Consider the following 19,523-nt stretch of genomic DNA (forward strand, 5'->3'; position numbering starts at 1 on the left):
TAATTTGTTAATGCTTATGCATTCGAGTTCAAACCTGTTAAATGCATATATTGCTGACAGCCTGACAATAAGGAGTGATAAATCGCCGTGTTAGCAGAAAGAAGAGTAAGGAATGACTTGATATGTGTTCATGCTGTGAGGAAATGTATTTCCATGAATATGATTAATAATTTTTCTACAAAAAAAAAAAAACGCAATTTGAAGAAACAGGTCTTCGCCTTGACCTGATCATATTATATACCTAATTTGACCATTGTTTACAATTAAAGAAAGTATCAATTCTAAAATTTACTAAAAATAACATAATTTAGTAAGTTTACTAGTTGAATTTGAAGTAAACCCTCATACAATTTCAATGAAAGATAATAAACTTTGATTCTTCACCCAAACACAAAAATTTACTCTGGAAATTGAAGAACTTTAGAAATTGTTTTTCAAAATAATAATCTCTGTTTTTGTTTAATATCTGCAGTATTAGAGGGCGGGAAGTATTTATTTTTTATTTTTATTTTATTTTGGTCACGTTGTTTGCCTTTATTGCTCTTTGGGAACTTTTTTTTTTGTTTTTTGTTGGGTAAGCGGTTTAAATTGAACAATTAAAAAAAAAAAAACTGAACAGTAGTAAAATTTTCCATCTCTTCTCTATCTCTATCTCTCTCTCTCTCTCCTTAGGGTTTCTCTCATTCTTCTTCGTTTTGAAATTTGAAAAATTCTCTGGCGCAACCAACCTCCACGGACTCTCTTTCTCTCTCTCTCTATCTCTCTATGACTCTTGCTTCGCCCAATTTAATTCTCTAGGGTTCTTTTCTCACCGAGCTCTCAATCACGAGATCTCAATGGAGATGAATCTGCGCAAGGGCGACAAGGTTTGGGTGGAAGATAAGGATTTGGCTTGGATTGCTGCTGATGTGCTCGATTCTTTTGCTAACAAGGTCCATGTTGAGACTTCTACTGGGAAAAAGGTATGTGATTAACCGTTTCTTTCTTGGCTGATTTTGTTCTGTTTTGTCTTCTTCTTCTTCCTCGCGCTTTCTTTCAGCTAATTCTTTGCCGTTGTGGGTTTTTATTTTTTAATTTTGGGGGTTTAGGTTTTAGTTTCCCCGGAAAAGCTATTTCGGAGGGATCCTGACGATGAAGAGCATAATGGAGTTGATGATATGACCAAGCTGACATACTTACACGAAGCTGGTGTGCTTTATAATCTTCAAAGGCGATACGCTCTTAATGATATATATGTGAGTTCTTTTCACTATTGTTTATGAAGATTTCTTCTTCGTGACTATATTTTGGAGTTTGGATCTTAGTAGTTTGTACTTCCTGGGCTACTTTATTGAGTCGGATTTTTTTTCATTCCATATGGACGGTTTACTCTTCTTTCTGGTAATATCGTACTCTAGAACGAGAATTATAGTTGCTTTTGGAGTTTCTTGGGTATACATTTGTGGTCTAAGTCGTTTTTTCCCTATGAAGTGCTAACCGCTACTATATTCCATTTTCGACAAGTGCCCTGAAGACTTAAGATTTAGATGTGAAGTATGCATTTAAGTCTGTTCTCTATGGAATTTCTTAGGTAACAGTAAACTGAGCCCCCCGAGTGCTTTAAGTACTTGAAAATGACCCATGTTATTGAGGTCTGGTGCGTTTTTTTGAGAAAACATTTTTGATCAGCCTACCTTTTGTGATGAAAGATTACATTTTTAGGGAAAATCTCCCTCCGCTTGTTGTTTTTTGTGCGTCTTTTTCATGGATGCCTCTAGATGTTGTATTATAATTGTGATCTGATATCTGATCTAATCGAAATAGGTAGATATAGATATTAAAGTGAAGAAATTTATTGTGAGCATTTATCATTACAGGCATTCACTTGAAAAAACTTGCTTATTTGGTCTCCACTTGCACGTAAAACATCTTCGTGATCCAACCCTAACTATTGCTTTTCCTATATAAGCACTACAATTGGCGGTATAGTTAAGTTTGTATTTTCGTAACCACTTTTTTGTTAGATTGTTCGACTGCCTTTGACTTATATATAGGTTGAATATTCCATCTAAAGGTATGGAAGGCTTCCTTTCCGTAATGGGTTGGTGAAAGTATACTCAGCTAGATTCCCATGTAATGCTGGCTTGCCCTTTGTAAAACTTTTGGTTGCAGCTTGGTGTCTAATTGTTTATGTCCCTATTGAGATGATAATATTTAGTTGGAACTATTGGTGGTAATAATTCCAGTCTCATTCGTGTTGCCACTCATAACTGTCAGCATTTTCTTACGCAGTTCATTTAGTAAATCATTCCTGACTACATATCTTCTTAATAATACGTTCTTTTTATTTTTGCAGACATACACTGGAAGCATTCTGATCGCTGTTAATCCGTTTAAAAAGCTTCCACATCTCTACAATGGGCACATGATGGAGCAGTACAAGGGAGCACCATTTGGTGAGCTCAGTCCACATGTTTTTGCTGTTTCTGATGTTGCATACAGGTGGTCCACTCTTTTTTTTCTTTAATGTTTCTGATATTTTTATCTTTTTTTCTATCAGTCATGTTAATCAATTAACGCTAGTTATACTTTTTAACCCAGAGCGATGATTGAAGACAGTCGAAGTCAGTCGATACTCGTTAGCGGTGAGAGTGGAGCTGGAAAAACTGAGACAACAAAACTAATCATGCAATATCTTACATTTGTTGGGGGACGTGCTGCTGAAGATGATAGAAGTGTTGAGCAGCAAGTCCTTGAAGTAAGATTTTGCTTACATAATTTGTATCTTTTATCTTGGTCACAAAATTGGAAAGATGCCTTTGTATCTTTTAGGTGTGTTTCTGGTTGACTTTTTTACTTTTGGGTGATCTATTATAATTTTAGTATTCTTGTTCTGCAGTCAAATCCTCTCTTGGAAGCATTTGGCAATGCGAAAACAGTTAGGAATGATAATTCCAGGTGGGTTACGGAATTTTGTTTTCCTCTGTTTATTTTTTTCAATGAAAACTAGGAGGTGTTTCTTTAAGTGCTCTTATGTTATTTCTCAACAAACTGTTTTATTACAGTATCGTTATAACTGATTAGTACACATAAGAGTTTTTTGGATGCCTTTATGTTTATAATGAGTTATCTAGAGCTGTTTGAAACCATGGTATGGCACTTTATGATGTCGGTATCTCCTTAGGAAAGTTTTGAACTCTGGTAGTTCTACTTTAGATAATATGGTCTATTGACAACTTTTTTCATTAAGACTTTAAGACCCCTTGTATCAGTGTGAAATGCAGTATGAGGTCTGTTTGGTTTATTAAAATAGTCCCTGTACTTGAAGTTTGGTAACATTTTACTGCTAATGGGAGGAATTACCCTTCTTTTTGTTCTCATTTCGAATGTGAAGAAGTAATTAGAGTTTATGATTCTGGAATCTCATTCTGCAAATTTTTAATGCAATACGGAATCTAGATGTTCTGTTACTGCAATAATTTTTTGTGTGGCCTAGCTTTTTCCAATTAAATTATACGATCTACTGACCAGTCTACTGATTTTTTGTTTGTTTAGCCGTTTTGGAAAGTTTGTCGAAATCCAGTTTGATGCAAATGGTAGAATATCTGGTGCTGCAATCAGAACCTATCTTCTGGAGAGATCACGTGTAGTCCGGATAACAGACCCCGAGAGGAATTATCATTGTTTTTATCAATTGTGCGCTTCAGGGAATGTAATTCTTCTTCCTGCTCTGTATACATCTCATAAGATATTGGTTTCGGTTTTCTTATTATCTGATCGCCGCCACTGATTTGGTCAATTTACATATGCTGATTACTAATCTGTCAATGTTCTTACTTTGTTTAGGACGCTGAGAAATATAAACTAAGCAATCCTCGTCAATTTCATTATTTAAATCAAAGCAAGACTTATGAACTAGAAGGAGTCAGCAGTGCAGAAGAGTATAAGAATACAAGGAGGGCAATGGATATTGTGGGCATAAGTCATGACGAGCAGGTTTTTATTTTTTCACTTATAATTGAATTTCATTTTTTTTTCTTCTGTTAGTTTCTGAAAGTCCTTCCTTGTTTACTGCACAAATCATTTATCAGGAAGGAATATTCCGCACGCTTGCTGCGATTTTACATCTTGGAAATGTTGAGTTTTCCCCAGGGAGAGAGCACGACTCGTCGGTGGTAAAGGATCGGGAATCTAGACTTCATCTGCAGATGGCTGCTGATCTTTTCAAGTACATAAGTTTTTTTTATAGTACTCATTTTAACCATGTGTACGAAGAAATAGCTTGTTTACTTAGTTGTATCCATGTAAAATTAATCAGGTGTGATGCAAATCTTTTGCTGGCTTCTCTCTGCACACGTTCAATTCTGACCCGTGAAGGCATCATTATCAAAGCACTTGACCCTAATGCTGCTGTTGCTAGCCGGGATACACTTGCGAAGACTGTTTACGCCCATCTGTTTGACTGGTTTGCATTTACTTTATTAATCCCCTCATTTAATGGGTATTTGTTGATGCGTTACACTTGTAGTTAAACTATTCGTCTTATGCTTCTGTCAGGCTGGTTAATAAGATCAATAAGTCTGTTGGGCAAGATCCAGACTCCCGTTTTCAAATTGGAGTCCTGGACATTTACGGATTTGAATGCTTTAAGAATAACAGGTTAGGAATGATACGTGAAACTAATTAATAGATAGCTCTTTCCTTTCTCAACCCTAACTTTTTGTTAGCTTTACTTGGGGCACCATTTTTAGCTGTGAACTGTTTAAACTTTATCTGGGCTGTTTCATTCTGCAGTTTTGAACAATTTTGCATCAATTTTGCAAATGAAAAGCTGCAGCAACATTTCAATGAGGTAATATAGGTGACCCTTTTTCAAAATTTTTGCCAGAGAATATTGCTTCATCCCCTTACGATCTCTGCTTTGTTTTCAGCATGTATTCAAGATGGAGCAAGATGAGTATAGAAAAGAAGAAATTAATTGGAGTTATATTGAGTTTATTGACAACCAGGATGTCTTGGACCTTATTGAGAAGGTACGTTTCTCTCTGTTTCAATCAGATTTAGATTTTAGAGTCTGTTCTGTTCTAGTTTCTTGCCCCCATATCCTTTTGTTATCTCTGAAACTTGAAACAGCCTAAGTTCTATCAGAATTTCAATATAGGATGTTAATCTTGGTTTCAAAATCTCATGTCTGTATATTTATTTACAATTACTTTACTTAGCTTGTCGGAGAGAGTTTGAAACCCTTTTTTGGGGCAAAAGTTCAACACCCTTTAAAGAGGGACTTGTTGAATCGTGCCAACCCTAAAAAATCGTGTGGTTCAATTCAATGTTATTCTTTCTCTTGCTTTTGACATTACTCAACACCGTCAGCATAGTTTAGAAACAAATGGTATCACTATTGTTGTATTGCATGTTGCATACGTTGGCGTGGTTAATGTAGCCAATACATTTACCGGCAGGTCTAAATTATTTAAGATGCCATTGTTATTCCCATGATAGAATATGGACGATCACGGCTCCAGTCTATAAATGCAAGAATAATAGAATTCTGTGAAAGATACTTTCTTTTTTGGTTAAATTTTTTAATTGCATTCTGGTATGGTATATCTTCTTTTCAAATTTTGGTAGCAAAATTGTTCTACCTTCCTCTTATTCTACTATTATTATTTTTTGCTGTCTGCAGAAGCCTATTGGAGTAATTGCACTCTTGGATGAAGCTTGGTACAATATCTTGTCTCATCTTGTGTCTCCACAATACTTATATTTTCTTTCCGCTGACATATCTTTGTTTGCCGTATATGCAGCATGTTTCCTAGATCAACTCATGAGTCATTTTCAATGAAGCTGTTCCATAATTTTAAATTTCATCCCAGATTGGAGAAGGCAAAGTTTTCAGAGACGGATTTTACCCTCTCTCATTACGCTGGCAAGGCAAGTCTTGCTATAGGACATAGCTAAATGTTATTTTGTTCCGTTAAGATCTCAATGTGTTTGTGCCATACCAATTCTGCAGGTTACTTATCACACTGAAGCATTTTTGGATAAAAACCGTGATTATACTATAGTGGAACATTGCAATCTGCTGTCTTCCTCCAAATGCCCTTTCGTTGCTGGACTTTTTCCCCCAGCCCCGGAAGAGTCTGCCAGATCTTCTTACAAATTTTCTTCTGTGTCTTCCAGATTTAAGGTAGGGAAATTGTCCAGCTAATTTCTTTTTTTCATTGATCATGAAAGTTGCATGTATCAAGAACTGTTGATCGTAAAACCAGTAATCGATTTGATCATTTAATTTTGAATTTAGCAACAACTTCAAGCCCTCATGGAAACTCTCAGCAAAACGGAGCCTCATTATGTTCGTTGTGTGAAGCCAAACTCACTTAACAAACCTCAAAAGTTCGAGAGTCTTAGTGTTTTACATCAACTTCGTTGTGGGGTTAGTGGATTACGTTATCTTACTCTATTTTCCATTTTCCTTTGTAATCATGGTCTATTTATAATTAGAGAAAGCTTCAGCTTTTTTTTTTTCGTTTTTGTTTGTAGATAGTCTGGTATCTCAAATTCTCAATTGTTCTGTTCTTTGACGTTAATGAAGTGTGTCATGTTTTTCTTTCATGATTATATTTTTTTCTTGTCACAGAATGCATATATTTTTTCCCAGCCATGATAGGCTATTAACTTCAGATTTTTGCTCATTTATTATTTGGTCTTCATCATCTATTATAAATATGAGTTCGTAAAGATCAAAATGCATTATTGACGTAATCTAAATGAACTTAGCCTTCTCTTCTTGAGGCCATTGTGCTGTCTAATGTTGTAGTACATGTTAAGCTACATCTGTTTTCTCAATGCCTAATTGTGTCCTTAAGTTGACCATTAAAGTGTTCTGGCTTACACTTCAGCTGGTTGTACTAGTCTTTTCATATTCACGCTTTATCTTCGTTTCCTTTGTTTGGTTTATTAACTTTGATGATGTCTGGTATCTCACAATTGGATAGGGTGTACTAGAAGCTGTTCGAATTAGTCTAGCAGGGTACCCCACTCGAAGAAATTATTCAGACTTCGTGGATCGGTTTGGTCTGCTTGCTCCAGAATTCATGGATGAGAGGTGAGATGATTCTAAGATTAATTTCAGAGTGTTATTTATTCTATACATGCAAAAGTAATTTGACATGTTTCTGTGACCACTTGATTGAGGAAAACTAGATGGTATATCTATAGAACTGAAACATTATACAAGCTTCTGGCCAGACAGGACAAATAACCTTGACCTTGATGTCATTTATGTGTCTAATTTCTTGTATCCTGCATTGAATAAACCTTATTGTCAACCATGAGTAAGTTCTTAATATACTTTATCTGCAGCAATGATGAGCAGGCACTGACTGAGAAAATCTTGAGGAAATTAGGTCTTGGGAATTATCAGGTATGCTTCTTGGTGGGCTGAAAACGATTTTGCTACATGGCTCTTGCTAGATACTCTAATTGAATTGTTAATATTTGGAATATCATTTACAGCTAGGACGGACAAAAGTGTTCCTTAGAGCTGGTCAAATTGGCATTTTGGACTCTAAGCGGGCTGAAGTTCTTGATGCTTCTGCAAGACTAATTCAACGAAGACTGAGAACATTTGTTACGCACCAAAACTTCATCTCTGCGCGGGCTTCTGCAATTTCAATTCAGGCATACTGTAGAGGTTTCTTTCTCATTTACTATTTTTTTTCTTCTTTCTTGCTTTTCTCTTGCAGTCGAAATTTTGTAGTCTTTATCAAATCTTGCAGTCATATGTGCTATTCTCTGAAAAATATTGTATTGATTTCTTTTGCTAAGCATGCTCACATGAATATTCCATGCAAATTGTCGTTACTAGTGAATGAATGCCTTTGTATATGTTTTTTCCCCTATCTCTGTTTTATTTCTAAGCCTAATAATAATTTCTGTTGGCAAGGATGCCTGTCTCGAAATGTTTATGTCACGAAAAGGAAGGAAGCAGCAGCTGTCTTGGTACAAAAGCATGTACGCAGGAGGCTGTCAAGATGTGCATTTGTAAAACTTGTATCAGCTGCCATTGCAATACAGTCTTGCATCCGCGCTAATTCAACTCGCTTAAAGTTTTCACATCAAAAAGAGACTAGAGCTGCCTGTATAATTCAGGTACTTACGATCTGGAAGTTTGTATGGTACATTTCTGTTACACTTTTGTGTTATTAATAGGGTAATCTAGAGTCGTCTAGTTTCCTGATGTATTAACCTCATTCATGATTTCAGTCTCTAATTCATTTCTTGTGCTTGAATATTGTGTATTAAAAATCTTGTAGGCTCATTGGAGAATCCATAAGTTTCGTTCAGCATTCAGACACCGTCAATCATCTATTATTGCTATTCAGTGTCGTTGGCGGCAGAAGCTTGCAAAGAGAGAGTTTAGAAAACTTAAACAGGTATGTCTCAGTTATGGTCTCAAGCAGGATTATTTCAATTCACTAAACCGTTACTCAAACTAGAAACATGCACACGAATATCTTTCAGGCAGCTAATGAAACAGGTGCTTTGCGATTAGCTAAAACTAAACTTGAGAAGCGGTTAGAAGATCTTGAATGGCGATTGCAGCTTGAGAAACGATTGAGAGTATGTTGCCAATATTGTCATTTGTATTGTATTGATCTCCTCAAACAGAGTAAATAACCACAAAATGCTGTAAATACAGACAAGTGGTGAGGAGGCCAAGTCAGGTGAAATATCTAAGCTTCAGAAAACATTGGAATCCTTCAGCCTCAAACTAGACGCAGCTAGGCTGGCTACCATTAATGAGTGCAATAAGAATGCAGTGCTTGAAAAGCAACTAGACATATCCATGAAAGAGAAGTCTGCTGTTGAAAGAGAGCTTAATGGAATGGTGGAACTAAAGAAAGATAACGCCTTGTTGAAGGTAATTCTCCTCTTTCTCTATTAAATATGTTAAAAAGATTATTGTGTTAGATTTTGGGACTTGGACTACCTTTCTAAGGGGTCTGGTCTCCATCATTAGTTTCTCTTTGGCTGATGGACAGAGACTTTGCAAAAAATCTATAGAAATTTCAAACACATGATATTTGCATGTAGAAAAACATCCCTTGTTTTTACTTCAAATTGATGACGACTGACACTTGATTGGTTGGGAGTGTACTAATAGCTTCTCAGATTTCTTGGTCATAATAGGACATTTTGAGTCTCTTCCCCTAGGTCAACTGCAATCATGATTTAATTAATCTGCTGGTTGGTCATTCTTTTTTGCTCTTCCGTATTTCTCAGTTTGTGCTGAAGGAGTAGTGGCTGCGATTTGAAGTATAGACACCTCTTATTTCTGGCTATATAGAAATTTGCTATCGACTATATTAACATGATCCCGGTTCGGGAGAGTGTGAAATTCAATATACAGTATATTGTGAAAGGGTTAGTATGAGATTCTGAGCAAATAAGTGATTACATCTTTGATCAGCATGTCTTATTCTTTTCTTTGTTCAGTGCTCTATCTGTTTTTAACATAGCATCATATTGGTTAGTTTTAATCATGTTTTCCCTCTTTGCTTAGAGACCTAAATCTTGTTGTCTTGGCTGTTCATGGGTTTCTGCTAACACTTTTTAATTCACAGAACTCGATGAACTCCTTGGAAAAGAAGAATCTGGTTCTGGAGAAGGAGCTTGTCAATGCGAAAAATGATTGCAATAACACACTACAGAAGTTGAAGGAAGCTGAAAAAAGATGTTCTGAACTCCAGACGAATGTTCAAAGGTTTGTAGTTGCAGTTCTCTTCTCAAGTCACCCTTAGGTTTTTATTTAGCACACATTTTGTTTTATTGGTTTGAATTCTTTTTATTCAGTCTTGAGGAGAAACTCTCTCATCTGGAAAATGAGAACCATGTCTTGAGGCAAAAGACGCTAATCACATCCCCAGAGAGAGTTGGACCGATACTTGGTGAAGTATGTAATCTTTGATTATTCCCTGCTGCACTTTCTGTTATATGCATGTGCGGAAGTACTGCAATGTGGGATTTCCTTAATATTTGAACCATGCGTTTCTCCACGTTGCTTGTTAAATGGTTGAGGTTTTCCTGGTTTTCCTGGTTTACTGAATTATCTGCTTTCATTTTCTCTGAGCACACACACATTTGTCGTCATCCTTATTTCTATGGTCTTCACCTTTTACTAACAGTTTATTGTAACCTTCTCCCAACAGAAACATTCCAGTGCTGTTGTACCAGTCCAAAATGACAGGAGATCTATATTTGTAAGCAACTACACCTTCTAATTTTTTATATGTTTCATTACATCTTTCTTTCTTTATTTGTTCCATCTTTTCTTTTATTCCTAGTCTGTTAATGCTTGAAAATGAGTACTCTACTTAAGTCATAAATATATACAGGAGACACCAACACCTTCAAAGCACATCATGCCTTTTTCACGTAGCCTGTCAGAGTCACGTCGATCCAAATTCACTGCAGAAAGAAACCTGGTACAAATTCACTGCCATTTTTGTTAAGCTGTCAATTTTTTTGACTACTTTTTCAAAAAATACTGTTTGACTATGATGGAAGGAACTTGTTTTCCTGAAGTGATAATAACATAATGCGTGTTTGTTGTTGGCTAAAGTGGATCTAATGTTGACAAAAGTTTACCACTATATTGCAGGAGAACTACGAATTGCTCTCCAGGTGTATAAAGGAAAATTTGGGATTCAGTGATGATAAGCCACTGGCTGCTTGCGTGATATATAAATGTCTTCTGCACTGGCATGCCTTTGAATCTGAGAGCACAGCCATATTTAACATCATTATCGAGGGAATCAATGAAGCCCTGAAGGTGATTCTTGTGTTGTTACATATATTACCGATCTCCTTGTTGAAGGGATTTTGTAACTACTTTCTTCCAAGTTGGATTACCAGCAACAAATTGATAGGGACTCTTTCATGTAATGATTGTCGTCTGTTTTTTATATGTTTATTTCAGGGTAAAGATGAGAATAGTGTATTACCATATTGGCTCTCAAACGCTTCAGCACTTCTATGTCTCTTGCAGAGAAATCTGCGGTCGAATAGTTTTCTAAATGCTAATGCTCAACGTTCTGGGAGGGCTACATATGTGAGTCCAATTAATATCTCCACTTAAGCATTGAGAGTAGTTTGCGTGATTCATTTCTATGGAATTGGATTACTATGGAGATTCAGTAGTAGGGAATAAACTTGTTATTAAATGTTTAGTTAGTAAACTGATATTATGTTTCTTGCGTACCAGGGAGTAAGGTCTCCTTTTAAACTTCTTGGACCTGACGATGGTGCTTCGCATATAGAAGCAAGATACCCAGCATTACTATTTAAACAGCAGCTGACAGCATGTGTGGAGAAGATTTATGGTTTAATTCGTGATAATTTGAAAAAGGAATTGTCACCGCTTCTGGGATCATGCATTCAGGTAAGAATCCGAAAGTAGATACAGTTGCAGGGACCTTTGACGTTGCTTGTCTAGACTATTGATTGGATGTCACTGTTTTTAGTTCATCAAAATACTCAGTTGCAGGGACTTTATATGCCATTTGGTGGGAAGATAAAATTGAGAAATTACGGTTTCTTATTTGAAGTACATAGTATCAAGTTGTATACAGCATTGTATGTTTTTTTTTATGTGACAGAAGATCTGACTGATTGTTGGTACCTTTTATTCATCAGAAAACAACAATTTAGTGAAGCTAGTGCTAGAAATTTTGTATTCTACTGAATTGTGGTGTAGATTCATTATCTCTTTAGTTTCTATATACAAGAATTTTTTGTGGAAATATGTTATGATTGTTCACGAATTTCTTTAATGATTCTCAAGGCACCCAAAGCTTCACGAGGAATTGCCGGAAAATCTAGATCACCAGGTGGTGTGCCGCAGCAATCACCGAGTAGTCAATGGGAAAGTATACTCAAATTCTTGGATTCTCTTATGTCCCGCCTACGCGAAAATCATGTATGCATATCTCATAGTTTCAATTATAATGTCTGTTTCTACCGACATTGTTTCATATGCAGTTTTTTTTTATTGTATTGCTCTAAATTATTGTCTTAGACATACGACTGCTCATGTACCGTGGTTCTTTGTGCTTTAAGAATATCTGCATTGTTTAAAAATAATTATCTTTTCTAACCTGACAATTGTATTGGTAGGTACCCTCGTTCTTCATTCGCAAACTTGTGACTCAGGTTTTTTCATTTATCAACCTATCACTTTTCAACAGGTATATGTGATCTTAATTTCAGTTCTTTGTTGTATTGTATAGCATACTGCAGATTACCTTTATTTCTGCATATTTAATCTGAATTCTTCTTCAGTCTTCTTCTTCGTCGTGAATGTTGCACATTTTCAAATGGGGAATATGTGAAATCTGGGATTTCAGAATTGGAGAAGTGGATAGCCAATGCAAAGGAGGAGGTACACCATGTTATACACCCGTTGGTTGCTTCATAGATGGATGCTATCTGTGTTCTAAAATTTTGTGAATGCAGTTTGCAGGAACATCTTGGCATGAGTTAAATTACATAAGACAAGCTGTTGGATTCTTGGTAAAACTCATCTTCTTCTCTGATAAAAAAAAAAAAGCTTGGTTTCTTTTTTGAAGGGGAACTTGCATTTAACTGGTTTGTATATTATGCCATTTTTAATTCATCCTAGGTTATACACCAAAAACGAAAGAAATCATTGGATGAAATCAGGCAGGATCTGTGCCCGGTACGTTAATATTTCGTTTTGGCACCGGTTTTGTTCATTTTAATTCCAGGCAATTAAGCAGTTTTGCAGTCTCATGAAAACTCCGTACTATTTTAATAGGTATTGACAATAAGGCAAATATATCGAATAAGTACGATGTACTGGGACGATAAATATGGAACTCAAAGTGTCTCAAATGAGGTGAGTTAATGTCGAAACTCTCAATTCTGGAGGTTTAGTTGGGTTGAATGTCTATTAAAATTTAAAACACCTTTACACATGTCTTTTCCCTGTAGGTGGTTTCTGAAATGAGAGTACTTTTGGACAAGGATAACCAAAAACTAACTTCGAATTCGTTCTTGCTGGATGATGATATGAGGTATTATTATTCTCTTCCGTATTTTTTCTGTCATTTGAACGAAATATCTCAACAATTATTTGGCTCTCAAGTTTTTAGTTATACGTAGGTAGAAGAAAATGGTAGTGACAGAAATATTTTATCTCTAGTTCTGAGAATCCTTGTAGATTGGCATTTCTAGGGTTTGGTTGGGCATTTGGTTGAGAGTTAAGAGTCTCTATAGTCATGTTTAACTAGCATAACTCAGATGTAGTTTAAGTTGTCTACACTAAATTTATCTTACTCTTTTGTTTGTGTGTGTGTGCAGCATTCCTTTCTCTGCAGAAGATATAGACAAGGCTATTCCTGTATTAGACCCATCTGAAATAGAACCACCAAAATTCGTATCAGAATATACTTGTGCACAGTCCCTTGTGAAGAAACCCTCCACAGCTTCAGCCTCAAAGCAGATCATTTGATGCATATGAGCTTGATTATGCATCAATTAGTAATTTGGCAGTGCAAATTTCTCATTAAGAGAATGAACAATGGAAGCTTAGACTTGGTAACTGTAGAATTATACTAAATGATAATGGCCAAATGTTTGTAGTTGTCCGACTTTGTCAGTTTTTTTTCTCTTGTTTGGACTGTAAATGGTAGAACATCTTTGTAAATATATTAAGTAATGAATTAATGAATTCTCATAATTCTTTTGAGATTCATAATTGTTTCCAATGCTTTCTGAGATTTTTATTCAAACGTTAATGGAGCAAACTTGCTGACTACTACATGCGTTTATTATAACAATGTGAGCATTGCCGTGAGGGATTCGGTAACATGATAAACGTGGTCAGAAAATTTTGACTTCTGAGAAGAAAGTGGTTGATAGTTTTTGGCAGTTTCGGAAACCACCAACTTTGAACCACTTAATTTTGTCATTGTATTGGTGGCCAAATCAATGACTCTGTTCACACCTATTCATACCCAATATTCGTATCAAAGAAGAATATATAAACTACAAGGAAGTATATAATTGAAAAAACAATATGGCAAGTAAAAGGGAAAATTACATGAAAAATGAGAAAGCATGGCAAGAAAAGTAGCAAGATTACGTAACGAATAGTAGCTTAACACTAAACAAGCGGAAGAATCTGCATGGTAGCATGTATACAAAATTACAGCTCTTAAGAACCCTTCAAAAATCTCAAAACGATATTGTTAAACTCTTGTGCACATTCGATCTGAGGAACGTGCGAGGTGTTGTCGATAATTTCTAGTTTCGTTTTGTCTCCAAGAACCCTACACAGATACACCAACCATTATATAGCTAACAATTAAATAATATGCTTAAGAATGTTGATATATATATAAACAGTTCATCTAGTAATAATTTTATACGTCAAAACTTGAACAATATATGACTTACTCTTTTAATTCGTAAGCCATCTTCACAGGAAATATCTGATCTTTGTCTCCCCATACTATTAGGACCTCCTAGGAGTTTAAATATAAATGCGTAACGATAGTAAGCTGAATTGCATTTGAGTATACTCATATCAACTCTGAAGTAATATCACGTACATACCTGAGAAAGAGGATCGATGTTTAAATTCTCGTTCCGGCCAAAAGTCACCCCCTTCAATAATTCAACCTTCTCTGTTCTATTCTTTGTATATAAATTCTACATTATAAATCAGTCCGGATTAGTTTCAAATTTTTGCTAGAAAAGAAAACGACAATAAACGTTTGATGCATGGTCATTTACGATGTCAGCAGAATTGTTCTTTTCCCCCAAATGCAAAAGAAGAAAAAGAAGAAGACAATACTTGGACTATACTTACACTAATAACGTCGTTCCAGAAAGCATTGGGAAACATACTAAGTATCCGCGACGAAGATGCCAAAGCCATAAGTGTACGAAGCTCAGTTGCAGTTGATGGTAACATAACTTTCTCGATGACCTCACAGTTGGATCGTTGCAATAAACTTTCACTGTCACACTTTCTCATGTTAATACCAGAGCTTGCAATCACTACTTTCTCCACTTTTTCCGGACACAATTTTGCCAAATGGTATGCCACAAAACCGCCGTAGCTTGTTCCAACCACACTATACTTGCCTATTCCTAATTTCTCCATTAGCTTTGCCATACATTCCGCCTATATTAAAACATATATGTTTGATATATTTAAAAGATCGTCCAAACATTTTTTTTATGTGAGCACAATATTTGAGATATAGATATTAAATTTTAAAAAATGTGAAGTAGGAAATAAATAAATAAAATATACTAAACAAACAAACAAATTTCTGAAATATTTTTGCTATTTGGTACTTTTTGCTAACATTTTCTGACAAGCTAGTGGGAAATTTATAGAATAAAAACATGAGATAATATATAGAGAGAGAGAGAGGTTTATGGAAACCTGGAAGACTTCGGTGCGGTTGGTGGAAGAAGTGGTAGAGTCACCGAAGAAGACAAGATCGGGAGAATAGAGCCTGAAAACAGAGGGAGAGAAGGCTTGAATCTGTCGCCGCCACTGCCACATAGAGGATGGACCGAAGCCGTGGAGGAGAAGCATAACAGGTCTGTCGTCATCATCGCTCCGGTTTGGTGGTCCCCAGAAGTGGATGGTTGTTTCAGAGTCTATGGAAAGCGTCTGCGACGTCAGTCCTGCCGCCGTAAGGCAACGGCGGAGGTAGCCTTCTAGAAAGCGCGTCGGGCTGAGGTAAGAGGACAGCGACATATCTCTACTACCACTTCTTGTCCAAGAGAGAGAGAGAGAGAGTATAAAAGAAGCGGTGAGGAATGATAAAAAAGATTAATAGATGAGGCACATATTGGTGTAGGGACGTTTCCTTAGTGTATCTCAATAATTTTAAGTTTCCTTAGTTTAAGGGTTTTCTATTTAAAACATGTTTGTTGTATTTTGTAGCACATATTGGTGTAACGGACCTCTAAGAATTGATTTGTTGTCTTGAAATAGATTATAAATTGTTTCCCTTTTTTTTGGTTATTTGAGTTTGTTCAAAAATCAAAACGCATATACAAAGCCGGTGTAACAAATTTGACTGTAAGAGTATAGGTGGACAAATCTTAAAAACATGACCTTTAGGTCCTTTTTGTACAAGACCTAATAAAACCCAATTCAAATACTTTTTTAAAAAAAAAAATTTGGAAAAAGAGCACTTTGGTTTTTGTTAGTTTTTCTTACTTAATTGTAATTAGTAGTGTGTTACTAGATGTAATTGCTGATTTAAAAGCACTGTTCTGTTCTGATGTAATTGCTGATTTCTTACTTAATTATTTAATGTGTTACTACTTACTAAGATGTATATATTTGGTTCTGTTCTGTTAATGGTTCTTTAAAATAAGTGAAATTATGAGTTGCTTGATTTGCAAGATTACAACAACCCCTCTCAACTTTTAAAGGTTACATTTTTAACCTGATCATGCGAGCAACCTCCAAGGCTATCCCTTTCTCTTTTCACAGATCTCCCAAAGTTCAATGTCACCTCTTTCTTACTTCACTCTCTCCTCCTCTGCGTCTCACGTCTGCTTCTTCGCCGTTTTCATCATCATCTTCGTCACAATGGTTCGGCTTTCTTCGGGATGCCATCTCCACGTCGGACTTGACGCTCGGAAAATGTACCCACGCACGTATCCTAGCCTCCGAGGAAAACCCAGAACGATTCCTCGTTAACAATCTCATCTCCATGTACTCCAAGTGTGGTTCACTCACTTACGCCCGCCGAGTGTTCGACGTAATGCCTGAGAGAGATCTTGTTTCCTGGAACTCGGTTTTAGCTGCCTATGCACAGTCTTTCGAAGGTGCTGCTGCTGTCGAGAACATTGAAGAAGCGTTTCTTCTATTCCGGATATTACGTCAGGACGTTGTGTATACTAGTCGAATGACTCTGGCTCCAATGTTGAAACTGTGTTTGAGTTCTGGATATGTGTGGGCTTCAGAGTCATTTCATGGGTATGCTTGCAAGATTGGTTTGGACGGTGATGAATTTGTTGCTGGAGCTCTCGTTAATATCTATTTGAAGTTTGGTAAGGTTAAGGAAGGTAAAGTTTTGTTCGAGGAGATGTCTTATAGAGATGTGGTGTTATGGAACTTGATGTTTAAGGCTTGTCTGGAAATGGGTTTTAAGGAACAAGCCATAGACCTTGCTTCTGAGTTTCTTAGAAGTGGCTTACATCCCAATGAAGTCACTTCTCGTTTACTCGCTAGAGTTTCTGGTGATGATTCTGAAGCAGGACAAGTGAAATCTTTTGCAAATGGTAAAGATGCTTCTGCTGTTTCAGAGATTATAACAAAGAATAAAAGATTGAGTGGATATCTCCATGCAGGCCAGTACTCAGCTCTTCTCAAATGTTTTAGGGATATGGTTGAGTGCGACTTGGAATGTGATCAAGTCACATTTATTTTAGTGTTAGCTACAGCTGTTAGGTTAGATAGTTTAGCGTTAGGACAGCAAGTTCATTGTATGGCATTGAAGTTAGGACTTGACGTGATGCTCACTGTTGCAAATAGTCTAATAAACATGTACTCTAAACTGAGAAAAATTGGTTTTGCTAGGGAAGTATTTTATAATATGAGTGAAAGAGATTTGATTTCGTGGAATTCAGTTATCGCCGGATTTGTTCAAAGTGGCCTAGAAATGGAAGCAGTGTGTTTGTTTATGCAGCTTTTACGTTGTGGCCTTACACCAGACCAGTATACTATGACGAGTGTTCTAAAGGCTGCTTTTTCTCTTCCTGAAAGCTTGTCGTTGAACAAACAAGTTCATGTTCATGCAATTAAAATCAACAATGTTGCTGACAGTTTTGTCTCTACTGCTCTGATTGATGCCTACTCTCGGAACAGATGTATGACAGAGGCAGAGGTTTTGTTTGAGAGGAGTAAGTTTGATCTCGTCGCTTGGAATGCAATGATGTCTGGTTATACACAAAGTCATGACGGTCTTAAGACTCTGAAGCTCTTTGCTTTGATGCATAAACAGGGAGAGAGATCTGATGATTTCACGCTCGCAACAGTGCTTAAGACATGTGGTTCCTTGTTTGCAATAAATCAAGGAATGCAAGTCCATGCCTTTGCAATCAAATCTGGATATCACTTAGATCTATGGGTCAGCAGTGGGATTTTGGATATGTATGTAAAATGTGGTGATATGAGTGCAGCACAGCTTGCTTTCAATACTATTCATGTGCCTGACGATGTTGCTTGGACGACTATGATATCAGGATGCATAGAAAATGGAGAAGAAGAACGAGCTTTTCATGTTTATAGCCAGATGAGGCTCATGGGAGTGTTGCCTGATGAATTTACAATAGCCACACTTGCGAAAGCAAGCTCCTGTTTGACGGCATTAGAACAGGGGCGCCAAATTCATGCAAATGCCCTCAAGTTGAATTGCACGGGTGACCCGTTCGTTGGAACTTCGCTTGTGGACATGTATGCTAAGTGCGGATGCATAGACGATGCATATTCTTTGTTCAAAAGAATACAGATGAGGAACATTGCTGCCTGGAATGCCATGTTAGTGGGATTAGCTCAACACGGGGAAGGGAAAGAAGCTCTCCAGCTTTTCAAACAGATGAAATCTCTGGGTGTAAAACCTGATAAGGTCACGTTTATCGGCGTTATGTCTGCTTGCAGTCACTCAGGCTTCGTATCAGAGGCATACAAGCATATTGGATCAATGCATCGTGACTATGGCATTAAACCTGAAATAGAACACTACTCTTGTTTGGCTGATGCACTTGGCCGTGCTGGATTTGTCAAAGAGGCTGAAAATTTGATCGAGTCAATGTCCATGGAAGCTTCAGCATCAATGTACAGAACTCTGCTTGCAGCTTGCCGAGTTAAAGGGGACACAGAAACAGGGAAGAGAGTGGCAACTAAGCTTTTGGAGCTAGAGCCTTTGGACTCATCAGCTTATGTGCTTTTATCCAACATGTATGCTGCTGCTTCCAAATGGGATGAGATGAAACTTGCCAGGACGATGATGAAAGGGCAGAAAGTGAAGAAAGACCCCGGTTTCAGTTGGATAGAGGTGAAAAACAAGATCCATGTATTTGTTGTGGATGATAGGTCAAACCCGCAAACCGAGTTGATATACAGGAAAGTAAAAGATGTGATAAGAGACATCAAACAAGAAGGGTATGTTCCTGAGACAGATTTCACACTTGTAGATGTGGAAGAAGAGGAGAAAGAGCGTGCCCTGTACTACCACAGCGAAAAGCTGGCGGTTGCTTTTGGACTTATGAGCACTCCTCCATCCACACCGATCCGTGTGATTAAGAATCTTCGTGTCTGTGGAGATTGTCACAACGCGATGAAATATATAGCAAAGGTGTATGATAGAGAGATTGTACTTAGAGATGCAAACCGGTTTCACCGGTTCAAGGATGGTATTTGCTCATGTGGTGATTATTGGTAGTTGGAATTTGGAAAGTAAAGATAAATTTCAGCAAAG

At 36.8% G+C, this 19,523-nt stretch overlaps 2 protein-coding genes and 1 pseudogene across 3 annotated transcripts; 2 read left to right on the forward strand and 1 right to left on the reverse strand.

The window, feature by feature from the left end:
* The first annotated feature begins 562 nt into the window (after positions 1 to 562).
* LOC104729936 (myosin-15) lies at positions 563 to 13,772 on the forward strand. The gene is made up of 38 exons (XM_087479530.1): positions 563 to 962; positions 1,089 to 1,235; positions 2,336 to 2,481; positions 2,581 to 2,737; positions 2,879 to 2,937; positions 3,535 to 3,691; positions 3,826 to 3,975; positions 4,071 to 4,207; positions 4,298 to 4,444; positions 4,537 to 4,638; positions 4,774 to 4,831; positions 4,911 to 5,012; positions 5,666 to 5,703; positions 5,787 to 5,913; positions 5,996 to 6,169; positions 6,284 to 6,415; positions 6,978 to 7,087; positions 7,345 to 7,405; positions 7,498 to 7,675; positions 7,928 to 8,133; positions 8,298 to 8,417; positions 8,506 to 8,604; positions 8,684 to 8,905; positions 9,609 to 9,748; positions 9,838 to 9,937; positions 10,194 to 10,244; positions 10,380 to 10,469; positions 10,646 to 10,816; positions 10,964 to 11,095; positions 11,249 to 11,425; positions 11,828 to 11,962; positions 12,160 to 12,230; positions 12,325 to 12,424; positions 12,499 to 12,555; positions 12,665 to 12,721; positions 12,821 to 12,901; positions 12,997 to 13,079; positions 13,366 to 13,772. Exons 1-38 carry the CDS (start codon positions 837 to 839, stop codon positions 13,514 to 13,516), a joined length of 4,551 nt encoding a protein of 1,516 aa, XP_087335656.1. The 5' UTR covers positions 563 to 836; the 3' UTR covers positions 13,517 to 13,772.
* A 255-nt stretch (positions 13,773 to 14,027) lies between these two features.
* Positions 14,028 to 16,098, reverse strand: LOC104729937 (uncharacterized). Its single transcript, XM_010448969.3, has 5 exons — positions 15,464 to 16,098; positions 14,879 to 15,196; positions 14,623 to 14,718; positions 14,464 to 14,531; positions 14,028 to 14,336 (listed from the first exon to the last, which is right to left on the reverse strand). The coding sequence occupies exons 1-5, from the start codon at positions 15,782 to 15,784 to the stop codon at positions 14,222 to 14,224; spliced, it is 918 nt and encodes a 305-aa protein (XP_010447271.1). The 5' UTR covers positions 15,785 to 16,098; the 3' UTR covers positions 14,028 to 14,221.
* A 280-nt stretch (positions 16,099 to 16,378) lies between these two features.
* LOC104729941 (pentatricopeptide repeat-containing protein At4g33170 pseudogene) lies at positions 16,379 to 19,522 on the forward strand (annotated as a pseudogene). The gene has a single exon (XR_015573619.1). The product of XR_015573619.1 is annotated as a pentatricopeptide repeat-containing protein At4g33170 pseudogene (transcript).
* The last annotated feature ends 1 nt before the right edge of the window (position 19,523 follows it).

The sequence above is a fragment of the Camelina sativa genome, chromosome 12 (genome assembly GCF_030686135.1).
Source record: "Camelina sativa cultivar CO46 ecotype springtype chromosome 12, ASM3068613v1".
Lineage (NCBI taxonomy): Eukaryota > Viridiplantae > Streptophyta > Magnoliopsida > Brassicales > Brassicaceae > Camelina > Camelina sativa.